This window comes from Acanthochromis polyacanthus, chromosome 21 (genome assembly GCF_021347895.1).
Source record: "Acanthochromis polyacanthus isolate Apoly-LR-REF ecotype Palm Island chromosome 21, KAUST_Apoly_ChrSc, whole genome shotgun sequence".
NCBI lineage: Eukaryota > Metazoa > Chordata > Actinopteri > Pomacentridae > Acanthochromis > Acanthochromis polyacanthus.
The window spans coordinates 15,145,021-15,172,212 of NC_067133.1; the positions used below are offsets into that span (position 1 = coordinate 15,145,021).

Consider the following 27,192-nt stretch of genomic DNA (forward strand, 5'->3'; position numbering starts at 1 on the left):
ATACATGCATACAGCATATAAATACTGTACATGCGTTCTCACATATACATACATGCAGACATTCGTGCATTTGTTCATTCATGCACAGCTGACACTTCAAGAGAAAAGTATAAAAATAGCAGCAACAAAAAAAAAAAGTGAGCAGTGACTCCGTCTGTGCCAAAGAATGTTTCAAGGACAAACCTGTTGATGTGAGCTGCAGCAAGACAGACAGACAGATGACAGAAAGCAAACAGGAGAAGGGAAAAAAATATAATGAAAAAATGAGTTGACAAATTAATGGGTCTCAGGGTAGAGTGAGAAGAGTGAGGAGAGGCGGGGCGTTCTACTGTGATGGTTGAAAAAGAGGTTGTAATATGTTGTGAGTTGTAAGGCGGCCAGCGCACCAAAAGATGAGGGAGGGAAATAAACGGGAGGGGTGGAGGGAGGGAAACAGAGAGGAGGGAGGGAGACTCAGAGGATAAATCCTTACTACATAATGATTAGAGCTCACAAGCCCTTCCTGTGACATGGAGTGTAGGAGTCAGGATTACAGCCGGTCAGTGAAGCCAGAGTGAAAGCTCTGCTGATGGGGGAAGGAGGGGCTCAGGTACGAGAAGAAGAAGAAAAAAAAACAACGGGACAACAAGTTAAGCTTAACTGAAGAATAGAACAAGCAAACAAGGAGAGTTTGGAGGGAAGCCAGGAGGAGAAGATTTCCTAAGTCCAGCAGCTGACTCACATCTTTACCCCTGCTCCGGCCATCTGTCGCTGGCCGCTGACAGCCTCGTCCCGGGCAGCTGGATCATTTCTCAGAGCCTCATTTTTGATGGAGTGCCCGCAAGAGTGCTGCTCACACGAGAGGAGGGCGAAGGAGGGAGGCTGGGAAAGGAAGGCGAGGGTCACCCTGCAGAATCTGTGATGGATGGGAGACACAGTATGGACAGGTGTCTCGGCCAAAGATGGAGTACATCTGCATCTTCATGAACTGGTCAGTGATGAACAAGGACAAGACCGAAGAGCTGAATGTTGAGGATTTGTTTTGTGCCGATATATAACACGGTGTAAGTTTCTGGCAGTTTTCTGAGTTTCTCCTGTAGTCTCACTCTCTAGCCAAGAGAAGGAATTATCTTTTCCCCCAAAGGTGTGTAGCTGGTGCAGACATTAAAGAGGCATCTGCTTCAAGTATGCACACTCACAAGTTTCACCTCAAAGCATTCTTGGACATCTTACCTGAAAGCCCTCTTCCGAGGCGGCTGGCTCAACTTTAATCGAACCTGGAACATTCAGCAAAGAGCACACGCATATCTGTGGACAGCGGCGATTTGTTCATTTGTTTTGTTTCTCCTTCTCCTCCTCCTCTTCTAACACCTGCTCACCTCAATCCACCTCCATCACTCCATCAATCCTCCTTGTGCTTCTGCTCCTCTTCTTCCCTCCCCCCTTTTTACCAGCGAGTGATAATGTGACCTTCTGCCAAAGTGCTGGAAACCATGCCACCGTCGCAGCGGGCTCCTGTGTTGCTGCTACTGAAATAGACTCAAACAAGTGCAGGGAGAGGAAGAAGAAGGGGAGAGGGAGAGGACGAAAGAGGAAGAGGAGAAGAGGGCTAAAGGGGAGAGAAAGAAGGAAGAGAGAGGAGGAAAAAAGAGAAAACGGGAACAGGACCACTGAAGCTGCAAACGCGGGATGAGTGGTGACGAGTCAGGGCTGGATGTGGATTGCCAACACAGGTAAAAAAAAATCACCTTCATCTGCCACTTCATGCTGCACTTATACGTGTCATTTATCACATTCTTTAAATGCCTGTTTATGGTGACGGCAGAATGTGATCTCTAGTGTTTTTTCTTACTTTTATAACTAAGTGTGGAGAAGCTTTCTGGTTCTTTTTCCACTGTGTTTGGAGGTGTACTGTAGTTTGTTTTTAAGCAGCGCTCCCTCCCTCCTCATTCTTTTTTCTATCTGTCAATAGTGGAATTATCAGAGCATGGAGAATCAGATCAAAAGCTGGACTCAACAGAATCCTTGTCAGGGGGATCAGACAGCACAGCGCTTGGCTTTTATGCCTGTTGTAGGGGTGTGTGGTGGCTGTAACTGTTGCTTTAACTCGCCAAGCGGCCAGGGGGATTAAGCAGAGTGGATCGATGCGTCATTGTAAACAGTTAGAGCAGCTGAGAGGGGCTTTGATACCTGCCCGCTGGACCTGAGATGCTGCTGCAGGGGAAATTGAACTGCCACTACAGAGTGACTTTTCAGGATGCAAGAAAGTGAGAGGTTCCTGTAATTACTGAAAGGTTCTTTCTGGCACTTTGGCATTGTGAATACAGAAGAGTTTCCTTTTGAGGCATAACTGTAACGCTAACTTCTACCTGAGATTATTGTGTCATCACTGACATGTAGAAGTAAAATTAGAAAATGACAATTAAGTCTAAATTGCTTGCTAAAGGTGAGTCAACTCATAAATAATCACACACAAGGCAATACATAAAAAGACAACAGAAAACAAGAATAGCAGTGTAGTCCAAGGTCAAAGCCATATTTTAGCTACAAAATACAACAACATATAGAAGCAGCTGCTTATCAGCAACGTGCTCCCTCATTACAAAGTGTCAGAACACTGTCTGCCCCGGGAGCTCAACACATTTGAGAGGAATTCATCCATAGCAAATGATCAGATTGTCCATAACAGAGTGAATAAGTGAGTGACGTGTCTTTATCTCAGAGAAACAGTTAGATTCTTCTGTCAGAGACCAGAAACGCTTGTAGGACTGAAGTCATGTTTAATGTAGGGACAGAGAATTGAATGTGAAAATGGTTTTAATGACAGAAAAGTCACATGTTGGAGACAGGTGCAGTTTCTTCTATCTGGCTGGTTGAGATCAGAGGTGGCTGGGAGGCAGCAAGTCAAGGAATCCACTGGGAAATCATGCAGATCTGATAGGACTTTTCAAGAACCAAGTATGTCTCTCTGGCCGCAACAACTGTATTTGGTCAGCAGAAATACAACAACAAATCTATAATTGCTGCTGAGGATGTTTTGGTGACTCATTTTAAAGGATCAGTTCACCCCAAATAGAAAAAGATAAATCCAAGGGGTCATTAGATGACTGACAAGACAGTGTGGTGTTTTGTTGCTATAAATATTATGCTTTTCATTGGTTTATTAAAATTCTAAAATGAGCCAGTGGCAAGTGGTCATAAGCAAACATAATTTCCCTTCAGGGAAATGGGTCGTAAGCCAACACCAGTGCTACAGAACAGGGATTCCCAGGCCTTGTGGTTTGTGATCCTTTCAAAGGAAGCCAAGTCGACTTTATGTCCTTCATCATGAGTTGCTTATGTCCTTTTTTTAACTTCTCAGGCTGTTTTTGGGTCCTGCTCCTTCATGGCTGTTTAATTATTTACAGAGATTATTTCATTTGCATAGTTTCTAGAGGCCCAAAGAGGTAAATGCGCCAAAGATTTAAGAGAAACTCAAGCATAATTAATTTTTCAAAGCAAGAGTTTACTCTTCTTTCTTATTTAATGTGAATCGTGAGACCAACTTCAAGAATTCTGTGATTGTAGTGATCAGACCTTTTAAAGTGAGGCTTGGCCAGACAGTGTCATTAAATATCCCTTAATGATAATTATTTTGGTCACCTATTCCACAGGTGGAGGTTGAAGATAAAATACGTTTTGTCCACTTGTTTTAGGAATAAAAATGTGGTGAGATGGTGTAAATGGTAGAGCATCAGTTAGACAGCTGAAAAATGGCTGTTCATTATGTTATGCCAACCATATCCCAGTTTCAGTAATTGGGTGTGGGTGTGGGTGTGTGTAATACGTACGTCTATACGCATATGCAGGAGTGTGTGTGTGTGTGTGTGTGTGTGTGTGTGTGTGTGTGTGTGTGTGTGTGTGTGTGTGACATTAGAAACCCATCAAACAGCATGACGCAACCACACACACACACACACACACACATACACACACACACACACACACACACAGACTGTCGCATGTGAAGCCTAATCAATAACACAAGAGATAGTGTGACTGATTAAAAAGATTTTGTTCTAAACAGATGCTGTGCTAATTCCACGCCCTCCCCTGCCCCACTATGATAACGCACACACACGACTTCCTGATTGTATACAAGTATAAGTACCTTACCGACTTAACTGAAGAGGCAAGGACAAGACAGATTGTCCTCACATTCAAAAAAAAAAAAGACTGTGAAGGTTGAAACTCAGACTGGTCCTAGAAAATTCCAGTCAAAGCATAATAAACCATCAGTCACAACTAATCCAATAAAACTGTTACACAACAAATGTGACTAACTTGTTTAATGCATGCATCAATTACAATTTGTCATGTAGGATTTACTCATCATCCCTTACAGCTGTATTCATTTGAAACATCGTATCCTTCATCTTAGTTAGGAACAATACCCATCTAATGCCCTGCAGTCATTCACTTCACCACTGTGTTTGTCCTGCTTTTCATTCTGTTAGCTCAGAAATCCAAACCAAACTACAGAGTGCAGGTGTTTGTTTTTGTTGCTTTTTTTGTCAGTTCTCATTTGCTAGTCATGATTTCCTAAACATATGATCTGTTTCAATAAGAGGTACTAAAAATGTCTGATCCAATTGTAATTTACACTAAAAACTAACAAATCAAGCCTGAATGGACATTTTGTACTTGAAGCAACTCAAATATATGCACATAAACTAGTGTTTTACACATTAACTACAGTAAATCTGGTTTTGCGGCATAAAATTTTATTATCCCTGACTAAGTAATAACTTTCCACAATACAGACTGGCGGTTTTAGGAGCTGACCAGTCAGTTGAAACCCACACACTCACTGTGAGCAAGTACCCGCAGGTTGATAGTTTCTGTGTTCTCTTTGTTGCATCTTTAGTTGTGTAGCTAAATCAGTGTGTTGCACAAACACTGTGATTGCATTTACTCTTGTCGCTATTGATTCTGGAAGACTAGTTGGCTCCAATAGTGCAACACATAATTAACATCAGTAAACTGAACATTGTTTTCTTCCCCCCACCCAGAAATTACACTTAATGATCATCAGATAATGTTATGTTTCTTTCAGTTTGATTCATCTAATTACTGAAAGACAAATGCTGCATTTGCTGTATATTCATCTGACATTTTGTAACTTATTACTTCTATTACAACAAAAAACAGAGCTTTGTACATTGTTAGACTCCAACACTGTTTTTTGTGATATGTAGTGACATTTGAATTTGGTCTCTTTTCAGAAGCCTTTTATTTAAAAAAAAAAACATGCAATGAAAGTGATGCAATTTATGCTTGTAGATCGTTTCTAATAAATGAGAGGATCTAGGCTGTGGTGTTGAAATTTGTAGACTAGAGAACAGAGAAAATTTGCTTTAAATCATTTGATTAGCTGATGATTTAGGTGAATATTTGAAGAAATCACATTTTATTTATTTTGTGATCCACAGTTTTTCAGTGTTCTGATATTTTGTAGACTAAATTAGTAAAAAGAAATTGCACCGAAATAATCATTACAGAGTCATTGTGGAAGCTACAGCCGAAGTCATAACTTGAACAATGACAAGAACAGAGCACCACCTACAGAAGTACCAGCTTAATAAAGGCCTTCTTTGGTCTTAGATTCACTGACCAAGTACAGAACAAAATCATATCACTGAAGATGGCAAACCCAAAAATAAAAATGGATTATCACTCAAGGGCTAAGTTTTCAAAGCAACATACTTTAAAAGACTAATCTTCTTGAGGATTTTCCAGGAAAATGATGACCTGCTCTGTTGCTGCTGCGTGTGAGGCAGCAGCGTCTTAGCATGTTTGCAGCCTGCAGGCAGACTGAAACGACCTCTGGGTTTGCATCTCAGGGTTAGAGGATGCTATGTCAGCTGTCCAGCTCTTCCACAAACACTTAAAGCCGATCTGCTTAATCAAATGTTAAAGATACCGGACCTCATGCCATCCTCACTGTCTGTAGAGACAGTGAGGAGAGGGAGAAGGAGGTGGCTGAGACAAGAAAGACAGAAGGCGGAGAATGACGATTGAGGGAACTGGCCAAAAAGATTTTTTTTTTTAAAAAGCACAACCAATTGGACATGACTGCACAGACAACTGTTTCAAACAGACACTGTGCCGATTGACAGCCAGTTCCAAGCATTCAGGACAGTAAAACATTTACTGCAGAGGAGGGACGGAGGTTGCAGGATATCAGAGCAATCTATCCAAGGTCATGAGAGAGGAGTAGTAAATTTCACTCAGAATCAGGCAATGCAGCATCATCATGTGATGCTTTCCCGCCACTTTATAGAGACCTGGCAGGTCCCTGGTACATGTTTCAAGCACAGATCTGTGCTGCGATACCGAGGAAGAAGAAGTTGTCAGAGTGCTCTCATACCATGCAGGCTATCTGATGAGATCTTAAAGTCAGGGCAGGAGAAGTCTGGCAGGCAGTGTTGCTCTCCCTCTCCAAGTTTATGGCTGCACTCACGGGCACAACACAGACTCTGGGCCCATTTATATTCATGGCGCAGCATCACTTGCACCTCGTCTACTGTCCTGTCCCTGTTGAGAAGGAAAACTGACACGCCGTAGGCTGGGGGGGGAGCAGGCATCGCCTCTCTTTCCTTGTCATTCTTCTGCCTCTTGTGGATACTGACACCAACCTGAGTGGTTGTGCATGTGTGGTGCGGGTGGGTGCATATGCAATTTGTAGTACGGCAAATTGATTACCCTAATCGCTTTCTATTCACAGCTGCATGTGTGCTGCCTAATTTTTCACAATTAGCCGTGAGCGGTGACACGGTGGGGAGCGTCGCAATGAGGGATGATGACAATGATAACCTTAGAAGCAGAGCCTGGAAAGTGACGGGGGCCGGGGAACGGCGTCCAAACAGAAAAAGCAAGTTCGACTTTGTGTGATAAATCTAAAGAAATCAGGCGGCACTACAGTCTAACAAAAAGTGACACAAAGCGTCCTGATGGCTCAGTTGGCAGAGGCAGCCTGTGACCATGACGTAGTTAAGGGTTTTTTTGGGCTTTCTCTGTCACATGTCTCCTCCCTCCCTGTTCAGTCTCTCTTGTCACTCTCCATTGTCACCTAACAAATGCAGCCAAGATGCTCAACAGAGCTAAAAATGATGCTCAGAAAACACAGGCAAACTTTTGGTACTCGACTGATAGAAGTTGCATAAATAACCTTCTCCAAAGATGAAGAATTGTTCTCACTTTTCTGGAGACTGTTTATTGTGGCAGAAATCAATACATCATCTCCAGAGAAAACTATAAAAGCCAGAGTTGTTTATGATATGCTCTGATTGCTTTCCATGGCGCAGTTTTACACGCTTCAGCTGCAATTAGAGGCACTGACGACGTCTGTCACTCAGTTTTTACAGATTTTGGCAAGCTACCCTCTAAAATCACCCAGCTAGCAACAGAAAACTTAAATAGTTATTCTTGTCTTATTCTGTTTCTTCTAACTTAAATTTTTTCTCACAAACACACAACAAAAGCTGTATTAATGAATACTTAGTGCTTTGCTTAGTGTGAATTATTACCATAATCTGTTGTTCTGAGCATTTTAAGACAGCTGCACTACAATTTTTGTTTCATCCTGAAGCAAATGACAGACAAACTAAGTTACGACTGATGAACAGCTATCAGCTAAAAACCCAGATACTTTTCATAGGACTCCACAAAAGAGTAGGAAGTAAATGCTGGATTTAAATTGATCTGGTGGACTCTAATAGGCCGATGATGTTCCTTGCTGTCCGCTGATGGAAGTGACCAACTGTCATAAAAACGGCATAATCTCACTTAATGTTTAATTTTTTTTTTGTTAGATTAATTGTCTGTTGCTGCTATTCCGTTTTTAGTCTTTAGTTGTACCTTTTTAACTTCCCAGCTGGCAATCATAGTTTAAAAAACATCTGCAGTCTTTGAAACAACACTTAAAAACATATCTCGGTATATTAAAATTACATATTTAGATTATTTTCCCATAAAAATAATCCCTTTGCATTGATCCACAAATCAGCAAATTTTGATTTACTCCTGGTGATGTCTAGTCATTGATTTAGCTAAGGATGAAAGCCCAGTGGATTTAAGATATCCCTCTATGAGTCTTTTGACACACATTTCAGGTAAACTAAACTTCAAATGCAGTGCTTAGAGATTTAACAAAATATTTCTCAATAACTTAAAATGAAAAATGTCTTCCCTGAGATAATCGTTTCCTGTGATTAATTACTTTCTGCTAATGAAATCAAGGTCCCCATTAAACACATTTTGTTTCTATTCTGAAGCTCGAGGACAATCTTTCAGTAAAGCCATCTAGTAGCCTATAGTGTGACTTTTTCAAACCTAATTTTTCTTTTCTATCTTCAGCACAAACAAAATCGGCTTAAAATTGGTATTTCAAAACCTCAGCACATAAAAATCAATACAATCCTGCCAGCTATATACCACTAAGGGTAAGTGAGAAAATATGTTTTCTGTGCATGTCATTTGGGAGAACTGAGTACTCACTGTAGACGGTTTTATCTTATACATTCCTGTCTTAAATATGTTAGCAAAAAGGGAAATGAGGAATCATTGTCAGAACAATTTAAAGCAAAGCTAGAAGCACAACACACACACACACACACACACACACACACACAGAAACACACACAGGACAGATTAAAAACAAAGTGGTATGCTCATATGTGGATTAGAGCATGTGTACATGTGTGTGTGCATGTCAGGGGTCAGCTGTATGTGTGGGCAGTCACCAAGTCAACTGTGAGAGCAGGCTGGTGACAGCTGGACCGGTGGCAGGAGCGGAGGAGGGGGTGGTGGTCCGGTTCTGCACAGGCAACCATGGCTTCAGCTTAACCAGAGTGTTACACTGATCCCTGCTCTACATACAGACGTACATGAGGCTGAATGAGCGTAGGGCCGGTCACAGACTGCCAGAGGACTCCTCTGCCACTGTCCCTGTCACCTCAAGGTTTACAGCCAGGTCAACCTGCAGGATCAAAGTAGGAATATTAATATCGGTGCACCATGTCAATACCCATAAGACTCATGTAAACATCTACCAATGTGTTACACGGCACCATGGATTATGTTCACAATGCCACTGTATTCTACAGCCTCGCAAAGATTATTACTCTCCATTCACTCGTGCCTATAATCTGTTCAGTTTCGCTATACGGCGTGCTGACAAAGCCAACACCGTCTGATGGAGGTCACAATAAATGTGCTAAAACAAAGAGGAGAGCAATATATCAAACATCTGCTCAATGACAAGCACACATGTGGAGAATGTACTTGGATTTTTTTCTTTTGCCATTTTGAAGTAAATGATGATCTTGATCCATTTATTGCACCACCACACTGTTGAGACTTTATTGTCTTAATGTAAAGCAACATAAAAGACTCGAGCTATGATCCAAGGTTATGCTACACATGCTAGTGAGGGAGCTTTGCTTCAGCACTGGATGGGATTTCAAAGATGGAACTGCAATAAAGCACAACTACATAGCTTTCCATCTGCTGTGGCATTTAAAACCTGCTGATCACGGCCCCTCTGATACTATAGAGTCAGGAAATCCAACTGCTCGGTTCAGCTCCACATCCCTCCTGAATATTTAAATCCTTTAATGCACAGAGATACTAACGAAAGCCTGAATACCCTTTGATTGATTCCTCTTGTATTATGTGAACATTTATAAGGCATTTTAGGACCCCCTTCCCCTATATCCTACCTAGAAGCCCTTATCTGCAGACAACAGTAAAGATCACATCAGATTTATTGGAATTTCACCTGGACAGCTTTTGAGCCCACAGCAGATCAATCACCTGTTTTGAATGGTTCATGTCGAGGCGTACATGTTTTAAATATGTCTACAGTGCCACTGGCACAAGTGAAGTTAAAAGGCCTGTGACAGAAACTAATATCGCTGAGTGACTCCCTTTGATGCGTCTCTGTCTCCTAGGGTCAGCAGAAACAGATAAATCACGGGTTGTATGGACTGCAAAGTCGCCATTGTGGTTTCACTTTGGGTGTACATCACCAGAAAACGCTGCAAGACCCCCGCTCGGTCTTATATTTTTTTCCATACGGCAGGCTGCCATTTCATAATACAGAAAATTATTCCATAAAGAATAGGGCAGTGAATCAACAGACAGGTTTAGAGATGGCCAAAAGGGGGACTCTGCCCAGCTGTTGAAGAGTCTGTTGTAGCTCGAATTAAAAATCCTGAAGTCTGCCCTTCAGAAAATTAAGCAATAGTTTGTCCAAATGAGCATAAAAACAAGTTGGTGTCAGAGTGTCGGATGGCCTCTACACCTTTACCTCCACCTCACTTCATAAGAGCCATTTTCTGCAGGGGAACTCAACATTACCAAAAGGCAAAAGTGTGCCCGGCAGGCACAATACATCAGATAGCATCTAACAGACATACTGCACCATGTTATCATATGTCTGCATAAAATCATTTACAATATAACCAAGATGGCTGTTTGGTCTTTGTTTTAAGGCTGTTTTGTCACTTGTCTAATACTTGTCATTGCTGATCTGGTATTTGCAGTCAGAGTCCCACAATGTCTCATTGCCAGCCTTAGGAAATATGGTAATTCATTTCTGTGCAAACTTTTACAGTTCTTTAGTTCCGCTGTTAACAGTATTTTGTCTTTAATTTATTGCCCTCATTGTTTCTTCCTTTTTTTTCCACTGTTCCATAAAGGACAAATAGGAAATTGACGAAATGCTTCACTGCAGCTTAAGTGAATAAAGGAAATGTGATTTTGCATCTTTTCAAGAGAAGAAAAATCGAAGCTTCTGAAAAAGTTAAGCTCAAATTCAGTGATTTTAGGTGCTAATTTGTAACTTCCCACTGCTATTTCTTACAAAGCCTCAGCGATTCAGCCACATTACACTCAATGAGACCTGTACAATTGATCTCCTACCAAACAAACAGGTGTACAAAGAGCATAAAACAAAGCAGAATATGAGCACTACAAGCTAAAGTCAGAAATCAAAGACAAAAGCAGCCACTACAACTGAAGCTTTATGAGCAGCTAATTAGAGTAGTGAGGCATCATAGGACTAGAAACAGACTCAGTTTGGCAGGTGATCTGTGGAAAGTGCAGCACAAAGCAATGCCAGTAAGATGTTTTCAGCTTGTGGCTGGAATGAATACAAACTGTGCGGTTCTGGGATTGTGAGCAGATCCAGATAAGAGCATTTTTTGGTGCATTAATGTTTGATTAGATATTTGCAAACGTAATGGCACGAATGAAGGAGTTGTTCATGTGCTCTGCTGTCCCGCAGGGGTTTGCTAAATTCGGCTTTGGCTTCAGTATTTGTTTCCAACGTGTCTCTGCTTCACAAGTCCTCAAGGGTTAGCTAACATGCAACTTTATTTGAAGATAAATGTTCAAGCACATACGTGTCACAGACTGTACTAAAACTATAAAGCTCACATTTCTCTAATGGCCTAAGAAACTAAATATTAATATCCTTATTAGATTGATGAATAGGATGAGATGAAATAAGAATAAAACTATAAATTATGGTACTACTTCAACCATACAGGTTTGTCCTTTGTATTGTCAGTCTCAGCCCAGTTTTACACATGAATGCTAATCAGCTTTACTCCACTTAATATTAGCAGTAGACTTACATTAGTCCCATGGAAATCATTATTAATAGTTTTACGAGGTAAACTGTCATGAGCATTTTGCATAAATGGATGGGTTTTTTTTTGTTTATCTGAAACAGGTCACAAGATACTTAAGAGCAGCACACATAAAAGCTTTGAGGTTCTACAGCATGCACCAACTCTGAATAGACACAATATTTTTGATTTGGCTTTGACTGAAAAATGTGGACACATGCCAGCTATGTCAAACTGTGTGTATTTTTGGGTGTAGATTTTTTTTTTTTTGGCCCCTCACCTCATTTTGCTCTCACTGTACTTATGATAATGATGAATCTACAGATTAGTTAAATGGCTATGGATTCAAAGAGATTAGCACAGCTGTAGTTTTTAATCAGAGCTTAGTTAAACATATTCATACAGGTGAAAGGAAAAAAATGAGGAAAGACTGTTGTAATCATCTGGCGGTAAACGAACCTGCACTTTTTGCAATTGTGAAGGTCAAACCGTCAGCGGTGTTTCCTGGGCAGTCTAATTATTAAATCGTATCACACAATATCTCTCTGGCTCAAACAGCACTGATCCAGATAGCAGTATATGTACATTGAGCCGTTGAAATACAGAGTGAAATTTAACATATTCCAACAGCTGGGCCACTAAGCCTTCATTTACGATGCTTAGTCTTCTCTTTACAATCATTTAGGCTTCTGAGTGCATTGTGTTTATGATTTTTATAATATTAGTGTACCTCACTACAGGCATGTTGGGATAGATAAGCCTTCTATAAACCAAAACAGGTTAGCAAACGCTATCTAATCAGCTGGAAGGTCCGATTTAAGACTGCCTCTTCGTAATATAAAATAAAATCAGTGTACATAACAATTTTACTTCAAACTGTGGTGCAAAACCTTTGTCTGCCCCCTGAGGCTGTGATAGCAACTACACAAAGACTGTTGATGTGTGCTTATGATGGACGCCTCACTGTCGATTGCTTTAGTTTTTAAACTGAAATACTTCCTCTGAAGGATAAGTTCCTTGGATGCTATAAGCTCTGGTATACTCCAAGCTGCTGCAACGTCCTTCTCAGCTCCAGCAAATCAATAATTGCATTTTGACATAAAATGTATAGCTACAAATGTATCCATGTGGAGATTGGTGCAACAGAAAAAAACATTTATAACTAAAGTATACTAGAAAATATACAGACTTTCACCTGATGCCAATATGTGAACTACTGTCAGAGATAATTATATACATGTAAAAGTCTTGTACTGTAGCTGTAACCAAAGCACAAAAAATCCCCAAAAACATCTTTAAGGAAGTGATCGAATCCAGTAAAGTAAAAAGAAGAAAAAGAAGTAAATCAAGTCTGTTCTTGACATTTCATTTGCATTGCACACTAAACAACAAGGTAAGCAAAAAATAAATAAATAAAAAATAGAATTTAGGGTCAGTTCCACAGACGAGACAGCCTTTAAACAGTCATGACTTTTCTCGCTCTTCTATCCATTCAGACTTCTTAGACCTCACCTCTTAAAGTAATTCCAATGTAAGTGCTTAGGACAAATTATATATTCCTTGTCCATTCCAAAGTTTTAAAGCTAATATGAGACTACAGCTGTCTGAATTGGTCAAATCAAGCAGGCATCTTCCATAGTTGCTTTCTTTGTCGTACAAAAGTCCCTCTTTGTGTCACTGTCCCTTGTTCGAGGCTCGGCAATAACGCATTATCTGTCAAAGCTGAAAGAGGATTTTCTTTTTGTTTTAAAATGTTAGCAACTCTGGAAAATGCCCACTTAGGTTCTTTAAACCATCCCGCTTAAGCTTTAAATCGACTGCTGACCTACAAAGTTTTGTGGGACGATAAAAAGACAAGAGTGGTGGAGGTCATTATTGGTTAAAACTAAACATGCTGTGTTGAGTCATTTGAACAGAACGAATGACACTTTTCCAGCCACAAGAAGCAGGACAGTATTAAGACAGTCATAATGTGCTTTTGTTCTCAAGCCAAACAATGAAGCAACAGTCTTATTATAGAATCACTTTATAGGGTGATGCAGCAGCTACTCACTGGAGGTTGTTTTGGGGTTTTGTTTTTTTGCTGTAATGAGCTACTTCATGCATTATTATTATACTGAATATGTACTTCCCTCTCTTGTGACTGTGCTTTTGCCAACTACAGAGCATTGTGGTTTAAATGGATGGGAGATGAAACGCAAGGTGGTCGGCTGCAAAGTTGTATCAGCTGTGTAAACTTCCAATAAAGGTCACAGATTTCGGAACGGCTGTTTGATTCTATGGTGATATCACAAATTGCCCTCGAAGCAGCCACTGTTGACCGGCTTGGACGATCAGCACTATTACTGAAAATGACACTGAGGAGGATGAGTTTATCAACTTGTGGTCAACAGCTAAGTGTCTTGATGATGTAGCAGGAGATGGGACATGTGCACATTGTTAAACAGCTGCAGCAGCCACATCATGCCCAGAATATAAAAGCGGGCATTAAACACTGCGGAGATGAGCCCTCACTTCTCAGCCAGATGTATTTACTGCTGCAGCATCGCGTTAATGAGCTGGATGAGGAATCAGATGGATGAATTGACACCTCAGCAGCAACTCATCCATAGATAGCTGGGTTTTGATTATGTGACAATACAATTCAAATGGTTAAAAGGAAGAGATGGACAACACGGAAAACTTAAATTTCGACTTCAATATGCACTATGGTCAAGCCTGGTGGTTGCAGTAGCAATTGTTAATATGTAGTAATGACAAATAAAAATGCAGAAACAAACCAATATAAATAAGCCACTTGCAGCTGACAGCGAACGGGCAGGGTTAGAATTTTTTTTAAATAATTAAATGATAAGCAGTACGATATGAGAAAACTGGTAAGAAAGGAATTATAGTGTGAAAAAAATCCCAATGTGAGATTACAATATACATAATATCCTATGGCAGAGCTCATATTCTCATCACTGAGTCTATGTCTGTTCCAATGTGCACAGAAAATTCAATTCACCTTATCAACAATATTCAATTTACACTGCCAGATAACATGTGCACGGGCTGAACATGCAGATGTAGGCATCTGCATTATTTACCTGTTCAATTTATCAAAATGCCCAGGTGGATGCCGTGTGGGGTTACCACATAAAGAAAGAAAAATACAGAAAAAATAATCTCATAGTATGATAAAGCCATGACAGCTATTCTGAATGAATCTGCTGTCTGCACTTCTTGAATGGCAGCTTGCTCTGTAAAGAAACTGCTTCCACCATATGTCACCCACTAGAGGGGGATAAGCACATCCTAAATGTTTGTTACTCAAAGACTAACTAACAGAAGCCAGGGAATACAGAGGCTGTCTAATGTTAGACTGCTACTGCTGCTTGTTTTACTTGGAAATGTGGTGGCACACTCAGTCTTGTTCTTATCTCATCTCTTATCAGGTTAGAGACTAGTTGAAAAGATCCCCTTTTCAAGGATCCCCTTGATTGACTTTCTCAACAGCCAACCAAGAGAGGCAATTAAAAAAAAATACTGAGTCGTGTTTGCATACATGTATTTATCATGTTGGACAGACAGACATCTGGTCACAGAGTCACATAACAGGAATGAACCTCCCTCAGTGTGAGAGCTCTGGGACGACCTGCTATCTTCAGACCATAATCCTTATTAATAACCCAAACACTTTATACACATGTATTTGATTAACAAAAATTATGATTACGAGACAAAAGGCTCAAAACCACAAAAGGTTTGAGAGTATGAGGGTCAGGGCACATTAACCGGTTAGGTTAATGCAGTTAGGAGTAATCATTCAAGTAGTTTATATGTTCTGTAATATATACATATTCTGTACAGCCACTTCTGTTGAAGCTCCTCAGACAATCTTGAATCCTACTGGACATTTTTTAAATATTCACCTGACTTGCAATAATCAAAGTACGGTACTATCATTGTACAGTGTACAGACAGTGCCAACCTAAAGGAGAAACCAAAAAAAAGTGTCTTAGTAAGCGCTACATTACCACATACTGCTAAAACAACCCGAGTACACTTTGGCTTTGATTATTTACCAAAAAATATTTTGCCCTCTGGATCGGGGCATCCTGGATTAGACCACCAGGACAGAAACGTTCCATCATAGGATAAAGTCGATCACTCAGAACAACTTTGTATTGATTTGCAGTGACCCTTTCCTCTAAGGGAACAAGTGAACACGAACCATGTCAGCAAAATTGTCCTCACAGCAAAACAGAGCCACCTCCCTGAAGGTGTCAAGGGTTCAGGGTTTTTTTGCTAGCTTTTCAGCTGTCTGTACAGTGATTACAGTGATTTGTTAAAAATTTGTTTAGTTGTAGTATTTTCCCAATTGAAACTGAAACTTTTCAATGTCATGTTCTGATAATAGTGATGCAGATTTCAGCAGAACTCATTTATTTTTTATAATTCTGTGTCACAGAATGTTGGTCTATAGTGATCTTTTGAATTATTATGACAAACTAATAATAAATCAACTACAGTTGAGCAAAACTGCTTTGTTACTGTATGAGTGTTATCACATATTAATGGAGTATTTTTATAAGAAGCTTATACTAAATGCACCATATCAGCATGTTTATATATAAGCAGTGTATTTTTTAGTTTACATGGTTCTGGTAGTGATGGGATCTAATGACTGTGTCACCAGATATAGTATGACTCATGCTGAATCCAGTTTGTAGCAGTGCCATGACGCAAACACCAACCTGTCTCCCTCTCACGTCTCCAAAGACAGCATTTGTCTAAAATCTTCTACAAGCAGGCTTCAGAGTCAAACAGACTGCGTGTTGTGATAATTCTGGTCGATGCACCTCATCATGTATCCACCTTTATTCTATCTAACCCCCTAAAACCAATGGATGTCCACAGTGACTTTTGATCCTCAACATCAGAGTGAAGCCTCTAGCTCTTGTATACATGGGAATGTTTTTGGAGGATTTAGTCCAAGGGCAGATGAAAAGCCTCTTTACTTTGTGTATCAGTGCAGTTTACAAATTCAGCCGAATTTCGGAGCTTCAGGAGTCAGCAGTCAGCAAATCTACAGTGTCAATCTGCAATTCAGCTGCATCATGAAGCTTTGATGATATTGTCTTCTAAATCTAAACACTAGATAAGGCATAACTGAAATGCTCTTGTTAGCCATAATGGATCTTTGTGAAAGCATCTTGACCTTACAAAACCTTGTCACAAAGTTATTGATGACCTGTTCCCTGCTTAGTTTAATGCTATATCCACCACCCCGTGAATGACCTTCATATATCTACCTCAGTTGTTTCACTGTGTTGATTAGAGATATAGAAGGTTCAAGCCTTTAAGTATTTTGACCACGTACATTGATCCCCGTCAAAGACATTAACCCTAAACTATTCTACTGCTGTCACAGCTGAAACATGGCTAATGTCATTGAAAGGAATGTGGGATGTGCCCTCTCACAGTGGGGACTGATCAATTTATAAAATGATTTATGATGCAGCGCCTACCAGGGTAATCACATGTAAGACATAGCACATACAGCTTCCCACGCATGTGTGATGTCTTTTATTTGGATTTCAGCATGTGACTTGACTAGAAAAAAACTCCTTGATAAGTATTCAAGAGACGCACCCGCCAAGCATGCCTGCTCCCATACAGCCTGCCTGTCTGTTTGCCTGCCTGTTTGGCAGCGTTTTCTAGGAGGAGCTCAGTCCCACACAGGAAGGAGAACATAGAGAGAACTACACCACACAACTCCACTGTGCCTCGTGCAGTAGCCAAATCTCTTGATAAGTTTATACACTACAATCAAGCCGCAGGCCATGACGCCTGGTACGGATTACCAAGGGATTACAATATATTCACCCCACTGGGATTCCATCACATGGTGGATCAGATCTCTGTGACAGGGGACCAGTGTGCAGCACTCCCTCAGGGCCATGAACACTACTGTGACAGATTTGACAAAGAGCCTAAGTCTGTCTGACAGCTTCAACACAAACCGCTGTCTGGCAACAATGTGAATGTTAAACTAACACTACAGGGTTTGACATCGTCGAGTTCTGCCACAGCGTTTCTCCCCCATTACCTTCCAGAGGGCAAGAAAAACAATTAGCTGTTTTGGAAGTAATTAAGACAGTATGGCCAAGAGTTACTGGGTGCAATCCAGTCCATTAGTGATGCAATGTTGCAAAAAGACCATGGATTTGTGCAAAGGCCAACTTGAGTATTTTAAGTCCTCTGTAAATATGAACTTTTCTGTTTAAATAATTAAAGTGTCAGTTTCGTAACTAGAAAAGAAAAACTTTCCCAAACAGCTTATGAATCATAAATGACACTATGGATGTCAATTAATCACCAGAGTCACAAGCATGCATGCAGACCTTTACCAGATTAAGTCTGAATGCCTTGTACTGCTGGAAAAATTAAGTAACAGCTTCAAAAGTAATGTCACGAGGGAAAAATTATAAATCCTCTTGTTCTCCATTTGTTGCATTAAACACTGGACACCATCTGTTGGGTTGGAGCGCTGAATACAACAGCAGCAGGGTGGCAGCTGCCATCCTAAGATGCAACAGCTTGGCCACTGCCTCATGTTGCACGCTGACACACTCTAAAAATACTACTCTGGGCTCCGGTAATGGGCTCTTACACTGTCTTAGATATGGCGAGCAGACCAGCACGCTGAGCAGAGATGAAGCTAAAAGGTCATTTATCAAAATGCTAAACAAAAGGCCGTTTGGTTGGCAGTGCAGCTGGAATTACGGAGTATTATCACAACATTTCAGAAAAAGACACGAGCTAGTCTTGGTATCTAACATGTCAATCCGCTCTGTTGACCCCTCCCTTGACTCTGACCCCTCCTCCAGGCAGTAGGTGACTGAGATGGGCGTTCGTCTAGGCTGCTTGAGCGACTCCTCGTGGTGGCCGCTGCTGCTGCTGCTGTTCTGCACTGTCCCCTACTGTTCGAGCCGGCCGTTTGGGATTCCCACGCCCTCTGTGAACGTGGCTGTGGTGTTCAGCGGCTCGGCCTACCAGACGGAAATTAAGGGCCGTTTAAGCCGAGAAAATTTCATGGACCTGCCGCTGGAGGTGAACCCCATCACTGTGCTGGTCAACAACACCAACCCACGGGCGCTGCTCACCCGCATCTGCGACACCCTCTCCACCAACCGCGTTCATGGCGTGGTTTTTGAGGACAACGTTGGCTCAGAGGCCGTGGCGCAGATCTTGGACTTCATTTCCACTCAGACAGCTGTGCCCATTGTGGGCATCAGTGGAGGCTCTGCTGTTGTCCTGCCTTACAAGGTCAGTGGGGTTGAGGATGGGGGGAGAGCCAATCAAGAGCTGATTGGATCTTAAGCGACACCCATTGTTTGTGAGATTGTCATTGCAGAATGTTGTGTAATAAGTGCAGAAGTATTAAATAATCTCAGTTTGTCAGCTATAGCTTCATGTAACTATACACTCTATAGCTAAACAGCCCCACAGCTAGTCTTGCTTTGCAGCAAATAAAATCAGAGTACCAACCACACACCATTGTGTAAAACACATCAATTCAAAATTTTAAGCAAACATATCAGGAAACTGTACTACTGTGCAACTAGAGTATTACAAGTGAGAGTATTCATTGTGCTAATAAATGTTATTACTGGGTACATAATACAGATGCATGAAAACAATTCTATTTTAATGCAGTGTTGGTTGAGCTAGAGCTCATACATCTATCTTATATACTATTTTGAACAATGCAGCATATTGTAGAGTCATCATATACACCAGATATCAAATTTTTACTTGGAATTAACTACAGATGTCAAATAAATAGATTTTCTTTATAGCTAACATAGGTTTAAAGTAGTACAAATACCTCACATTGGTGGATGGGCATAGTCCCTTCCTTTTATTTGGTTTTCTACCTCTAGGCTTTTGGTATTTGCAAATGTGAAAACCACAAGATCTGACACAAGGTCTTGTTTTTCCTCTTGTTGAGAACACAGCAACACTACAACCACACACAGCAAATTAATACTTCTATTAACCATGTATGATAAATTGTCATGGTGATGGAGGAACTCTCACAGCACAGCAACTCTGATTTTATAAACTTTTTTATGGGCATGGTTATTGTTTGTGGCTGTTTTTGTCAGGTTTCAAGTACTCCATACTAAAATTGAACTCAGATGAGCAGCTTGCTCTGTATTTAGATACTCAGCTAATCAATGCAAACAGAGTCTGCAGCTCAGTCAATGGTAATTATAATCCTCAGAGCAAAAATGAAATCACTCCAGCCACAATTCCACTCAAGGAGCAGATTTATTGTCCTTAGAGCAGTTAAATAATCACGAAGAAGCCCACATGCACAGTGATTTTAGTGCTAATTATATCAGTCAGTATTAACATTAAGTAGAAGGACAGGCATAATCTGTCTTTTTAAAATGAATTTATGATTATATCCAAAATATCAAGTTGCTCTGGAATGCATTAGTGTCACTCTAGGTTCAAAAAGCAAGAAATGGAATTAGGGAACTTTGGCAGGGTCAAACATTAAACCACATGCCTCAAATTTTAATTGATAGGCTAAAATCAGATTTTAGTTGGCCATTGGAAGAAATTACTGAGCTGCAAAAGATCGTTGTGGAATCATAAGTAACGTATTAGCACCGTATGTTGCTTAAACTCTGAGGTTGGGACAACAAGCCTGAGAGATGCGTGTGATGCACACAAGCGATTACTGCACATTTGAGTTGAAGCTGGAAGGTTTAGCAGCAATGATCCATCTATAAGGGCAGGAATACCCAGCACAAAAGGCTCAGTCACAGGGACCAACAATAATCCTTTCAAAATGGCTTTTTTTCCAGGTGACATTTCATGCGTCTTCTGCAAGAGACATTATTGCAAAAAACGATAACATCACATGTTGATGGATACAATTTAAGGCTGCAGAAACGGATTCTTTAGTTGATGATTTAAAGATTTAAGGCAAGTTGTGTAATAATAATAATAATAATAATAACAAGAAAAGCACTAAGAGACTGCAGTACTTCACCAAGGCTGCTGAGTTGTGCAATTTCCGACTGATAAGTCTCGATAAGTCCGCAGCGGTGGATTTGTAGCTAGGATCACAATCATGTGATCGTCAGCAGGCAGCTGGTGTTCACTTGTTGTCATATTTACAGTGACGCTGTGCCGCAATCTCGCAATGATATGGAAATCTTAAACAATACTGTGGATCCAGACTATAAGCCACATCACTGCAAAAATCTAATGATGTGGTCTTTGTGTCATTTCAGATCTTCCCTGAAAATCTCATTCAAATTTGTTATTTTGTTTTTGAGTAATGTTGCGCTCAGACACACAGACAGATTCACAGATTAACAGACAAACGCACACCAATCATCGCCACATTCCTTGGCAGAGTAATAATGATAATGACCATTTATTTAATGCTACATGCTGCGCCTTGAGAAAATTATGCAACTGTAGATAAGCTGCAAGTTGTTTTAATATTATGAAAAGCAAGGAACTGGATAAACAGCAACTTGATTTTAACAGTACATGCATATGCATGAAACTTTATTTTTTTTATTCTTCTTGCACGATAAGATAAAGCTAGCTAATTCTGAATTCTAAATGAAAATACTAAGCTGGTATTATGATCTGCTGCTTCTGGAGGTGCAGAGGTCCAAAGGGAACCTCAGAGGGGACAGAGCTTTTTCCGTTGCCGCTCCTAAATTGTGGAACGAGCTACCCCTCCACATTAAACAAGCCTCTTCAATGTCCATTTTTAAAACTCGTCTAAAAACCCATTTTTATTTCTTGGCTTTCAACTCCGCATGAGACTCTGCTTCTGTTTTAGTGTTTTATGGTTTGTTTTATTTATTGTTTTTTGCTGTCAGCATGCCAACTGCACGCTCCCTCAAATCTTGCCACATCTGTGGCATTGTGCTGTGTGATAAAACTGCACCTTTCAGAGTGGCCTTTTAATGTGGGCAGTCTAAGGCACACCTGTGCACTAATCATGGTGTCTAATCAGCATCTTGATATGGCACACCTGTGAGGTGGGATGGATTATCTCAGCAAAGGAGAAGTGCTCACTATCACAGATTTAGACAGATTTGTGAACAATATTTGAGAGAAATTGTGATATTGTGAATGTGGAAAAAATTTTAGATCTTTGAGTTCATCTCAAAAAATGGGAGCAAAAACAAAAGAGTTGCGTTTATAGTTTTGTTGAGTGTAATTGGACAGTCAGTTGCACACCAGATTACTGCAGTCGTAATGGAATAGAAGGACATGCAAGGCATAAAATTAGACCACAAGAATTCATTACTTTTTAAAGTCATTTGAATTGGATCAAGCATCCAAATGAAACCTGAGGAATTTCTTTTTTTAATTAGAATCAATACATGCATAAAAATTAGTTGCTCTCCTGAAATCGCTCTCCATCTGGAAACAGCCATTCATGTGTTCGTGGAAAACATGGCAGGACAGAGATCGGTCTTAAAATGAAAAATAATTTGCAATTCTGAGATCAGTGGGAACCATTCTAGGAATAAATAAATAAATACATACAAATACATCAGTAAGAGGACACCAGCATAGGAATAATCTGATCGTGAAATGCCACCAAGTTTCTCTTGTAATCTTGAGTATCAATGAACTCAGTTTCTGAAAAGAATCCCCTGTGAAGAAAGATAAGACCTTTCTTAAACAATCAGGTGGGATTTAACAACTTATGCGTGCTTAAAGCTATGCAAACCCGATTATAATATGATTATATTTTACAGTTGAATGTGATCTTTTTCACATTTTGAGCCTTGAGGTATTTTTTATTTTGTGAGAAACAAGGAGACTGTAGCATGACTACGGTAACTGACGTAATTCATGTGTGTTTGTAGACAGCTCCCTTGTCAGCTTCATCCATTTCAGAAAACAAGTTAGGTGATCTTGCCATCAGCATGGCTTCTAGGGGGTAACGAAAGAGATGTAACTCAGCAGTTAATGCCTCCTGCTGCTCATTTACACTAACTATTCTGATTTGAGGATAAAAACATCAAATCAGTCACAAAAAATTACAGAATATATGCATGTAGTCAGAAATAAGCGTAATGACAAACGCTGGCAACTGTAAATATGAATGGCGGCTTTTAATAAGTAATTAGTCAGTGAAAGAAGTTGAAACCATTAACACGTCACTTAGTCAAGACATTAAAACTGCCTTTCAGAACAGCAAGAGCATGCATTTTTAAAATGGATGGTCCCACTTGGAAACCAACCATAATCGTCTGCTACTCACTGAGGTACCAGGCCTCTGATGGACATGCACACTTCCCTGCCTTGCCTGATAATTTGATACTTTCTCAGCAAGAAATTTCTTTTGGCCTCACACAGTTAAGCCTCCATATATGATTTGCAGTAAAGAGCAAAGATTTAGGTCAAGAACGACCATTTTTGAAGCATAAAAATGGAAAGAGTCTGTCTAGCCTTCCACATTCTCTTGGTATACTCGGAAAATTATATTATTGCATGGGGATTCAGTTCTAATGGGGCAAAGAAGATTTAATCAGTTTAAGGGCAGTTTATTATTGTATTCACAACCCCAAGTATGTGCTAGAAAATTAAGCTTGGCTCACAAACAATAAGCAAATTCATTTTGTATCAAAGAGTCATAAGACGAATGTTAACTGAAGTAGTTCCTCTGAGTTCAGAGTGGTTTGGCACAAGCACTGAAGTACATCCAATTCTCTCCAACTTGATTTTCAAAGTGTATTTTCACAAAAACTAATGCATGCCTGGAGGGTTGGATATCTGAGATGTAGCTCAGTTGGTGAAATCTTCAGTCCCTGCTGACGACATGTCAACATGTCTTTAAGCAATTTAATGAAGCCCAAACAGCCTAAATTCTCAGTGGGGGGGACAATGTAAATGGACTTGAACATTAGAGATCTGTCTAACGAATGCAATGTAAATATAATGTCATTTAATAGGATGAATCATGCAAAAAAAAAGGGGGGGGGGGGAGTATAAAACTGTTTTAAAAAAGAAGAAATTCCTTGACTTCATCCACTCTTGAATGTCCGGTCTACCACAGACGAAGCAAAGCAGGCATCTATGATTAATACTGAGTACGAAACATAGTTCAGCAGGTAAAGGAAGAAGAAAGATATTTCTGTCAGACTGCTACAGATTACATCAGGTAAAGAGAGGTGGAGTTGTACCTCTGGGATCCACTTATCTGAGCAACGGTAATGAAGCTCATCACAGAATCCAGGTTTTTACCACTGGAAAACAATGGACATGAATATGAAACAATATTATTGTTTTTCTGTCAAATTTTGACACTTTAAATTACGCTCAAAGTTTGAAAAATCAAATATAACCTATTATTAGGTATGTTGCCAGCAAAATTATATCTCTATAACTTCACATATCTCCATTAAGTTTGTGTCTCACTGAAATTGGAAAACACCTGTTTATGCTTTATTTAGTAAGCTATTAATTTTTAGGTGTCTGTCAATGTAACAGTATAGACTACATTTGTTCGAAATACTCAAATAATTCTGATCCAATCCTCTGAGTCTCCTCGTAATCAGGGATGCCTCACGTCGACTGATTTATGGGCCGCTGTCAAAGGTCGTCAACAAGACAATGAAGCTCATTTATTTTTCATACGTATCACTGAAAGCACACGGTTTGATCTCTCTGGAAGTGGCAGAAGAAAATTAGGTGATAAACCAATTCTTGTCCTCAAGAGATTTCACTTTTTGACTGGCAACATCAGACCCGACATACCATTATCATTGTGATTTTCTATCCCAATGATAAGCAGCCAGTAAAGAAACTAATGTTAAGATGAAGACAGTAAGTATTAAGCAAAGTTCACTTCACAAAGAATATTGCTATTTTGTCCGCGTAGTTTCTACTCCTTCAAGTTGGCAGGTAGATGGTACCTTCAGATGGACAAGAAAGCTACGTGCTTCACTACTGGCAGATCAATCAGTGGAGTTAGAACTGCAAAATATTTCCTAGTGTGCAGGAGCTTTACTATAACATAGCTGGAAACAGCTTTGACAAATTTCTGAACAAAGACAGCTGCTGCGCTTCAAACATAATTATACAGTCAAGGGCATTTTTCTAATTTTCTAATTGTTGAACAGATGTAGCACATATTCAAATTTTTCCCTCACTATGCATTTAGTTCAATATCCTGAAATAAAATTTAAAACATCCTTTGAAGCATCCATTCTGAGGTGTGACAGATCACATCCTCAATGCCTGAGTGCTTTAAGTGAACAAAGTCTAAGTCAGACATGAGCGAAACCCTGATTGTCTTTGCAAGAACATGAGCCTGAGGCTTTTTCTCAAAACTAGAGCAGTGATTTTTTTTCTGTCTGCCTTTGCCACTTTTTGAAGTCACTTGTCTCCACTTTTGCCTCCTGCATTTTAAAACCAATGGCACAGTCAAAGTAACCCATCTTGACTGAGGCGGTCCAAGCACAGGAACATTGCAGAGTAGCCAGCGGGGAGAAAGACCAGGTGTTAACATTGTGTCAGTACATGCACATGGATGCTGTAGTTTCAACTTAATGCCATTCAAATGTCAGGCAGAGTGACGCGAGAAAGATAGGCATTGTACATCAGCACATGCAGTATTAAAAGGACAACCCACAAACTTCACACATGAAATTCAGTTTACTTGTAATGAGACATTAAGCGGTAAGTAAAACAGTTCTGTATGAGGACAATGTAATATTTAATTTTTTTCTACTAACAGCAGTCAGTCCAACAACTAAAGATTGCTGATATATTCACAGACGTGTTCGACTCCACTTGAAAAGAGTCAGATCAATGTTTACCACACACTGATGTATTTGTGGTGGGCTTTCACATATTGATTTTCATTATTTTTTTACTATTTCAAAGGGGTAAAGTGTTATTTTATTGTAGAGCTGCGCCGTGCACACTCACACAAACACATCAACAACAGAACATCTGTATACAGCTTCTCTCCATGCACACTTCTGAGGCAGACCATGCACAACAGGAACTTTTTAAAAAAAAAAAATTCTCATGAAAGTAGATGCAAATTGAAGTTCATGAAAATCTCTGTACAAAATTGCTCAAACCTGACACATTCAGTACTCTGATATATTAGACCATCTGCTCTTGACAACAATGTCAGTCTCTGAGATAAAGCATTTCAATTTTTTTATTACAGGCAAACAATGAGTTCTGCTAGATATGTGGCTCCTAACTATGACAAGGAGACCTCTGGTTTTAGTATAAAGGCAAATTCATATTTTCCACATGCATGTAAACAGGCCTTTAAGCAGACAGAGGATGTGTATGTTGGCTCTGTTCATTCTACAATAGGTCCAAGCCAGTCTGTGCAGATGGTCGTACTGCCCCTTATGCCAAACAGAAAAACACACAGGGTTGTAGTACCATGTCACTGACTATTCTGAGGTGAGCCAACCACTGTGGGTGGACACAGCACAGGATATCAAGAGAAATTTGAATGTCCAACTTTGTCGGGGCCCTATCGATGGAAAGTGTGCACAAATCAAAGCAAACCAAAGCCTGCCAGCAATTACTTCAATAACAACTCTGGCAACAAATGAACTATAAAAGGTTAGCGTGGCCAAGAATCTACATGTATATTCTCTCCACATACCAAACATTTGTTTAAAGCACTAGTTTTCCTGGCCAGTGTAGACTGTACGACTGTCATAAATTTGGTGTGCAAGTAGACGATCTGTGCAGACCTTCGCCAATTTGAGTGCATGACAAAATTTATGTCATGCATACCCTTGAGGACGCAGCAGCAGATGCTGAAAGCATGAATTGGCCTAAAGTGCATTTACTCTGCTCATAGCCGATAACTACTGTTCAGACTGATGAGGAGAGTCAGAGAGTGAGAAGCCACTCTGTTGTTGTTAAAGGTGTGCGTCCTCCATTCAATGCTAATATGGTTCAGAGTTATTAAAAATCACAAACAAAAAGAACCCTCAACTTTGATTTCATTTTGTGAGATTTTTTAACTAGTTTGATTTCTGAGGCTCACTTTAGAGAACAGAACTGCAGGTAAATGAAATTAGTCGCCAATTTCAATAATTATCTTGTGTCAAATGCAGAAAGAAATTTCCCGCTCAGATGCATATCATTTCCATCTCGCTCCACAGCAGCTATACAGTAACACAGTGTTTTGTCAGAAATGGCAGAAGACCAGGGAGTTGTGTGTCTGTTCCTGGTCACCGTGCAGGATCTATGTGACGTCAGCAGCACAGGAAGGTGGTGCCAGGGCACTACCTGCTGCGTGGCGGAGGCAGACATATGTCGCAGCAAAGAGCCGTGGCCAGAAGTCACTCTTCATAGAGGGACAGAGAGGAGGGGGTGATTGCTGCAGATGGGTCATTTGAACAGGGGAGCCATATACCACTTTGTGTTCCATTTCCTCAGTGCTGATTTCACCCATTTACCCCAGTACATCCTTTCATTGTGTCTTTAGTCGTTGTTGTCAATACTTTGT

At 40.2% G+C, this 27,192-nt stretch overlaps 1 protein-coding gene across 1 annotated transcript in view; it reads left to right on the top strand.

Annotated features, from left to right (window-relative positions):
- Positions 1-453: 453 nt before the first annotated feature.
- Positions 454-27,192, top strand: part of grin2ca (glutamate receptor, ionotropic, N-methyl D-aspartate 2Ca) — a 67,503-nt gene continuing 40,764 nt past the window's right edge. The window contains 2 exon segments of the mRNA XM_051941129.1: positions 454-1,712; positions 18,530-18,968. Coding sequence (XP_051797089.1) covers positions 18,546-18,968 — 423 coding nt within the window. The 5' untranslated portion in view covers positions 454-1,712; positions 18,530-18,545.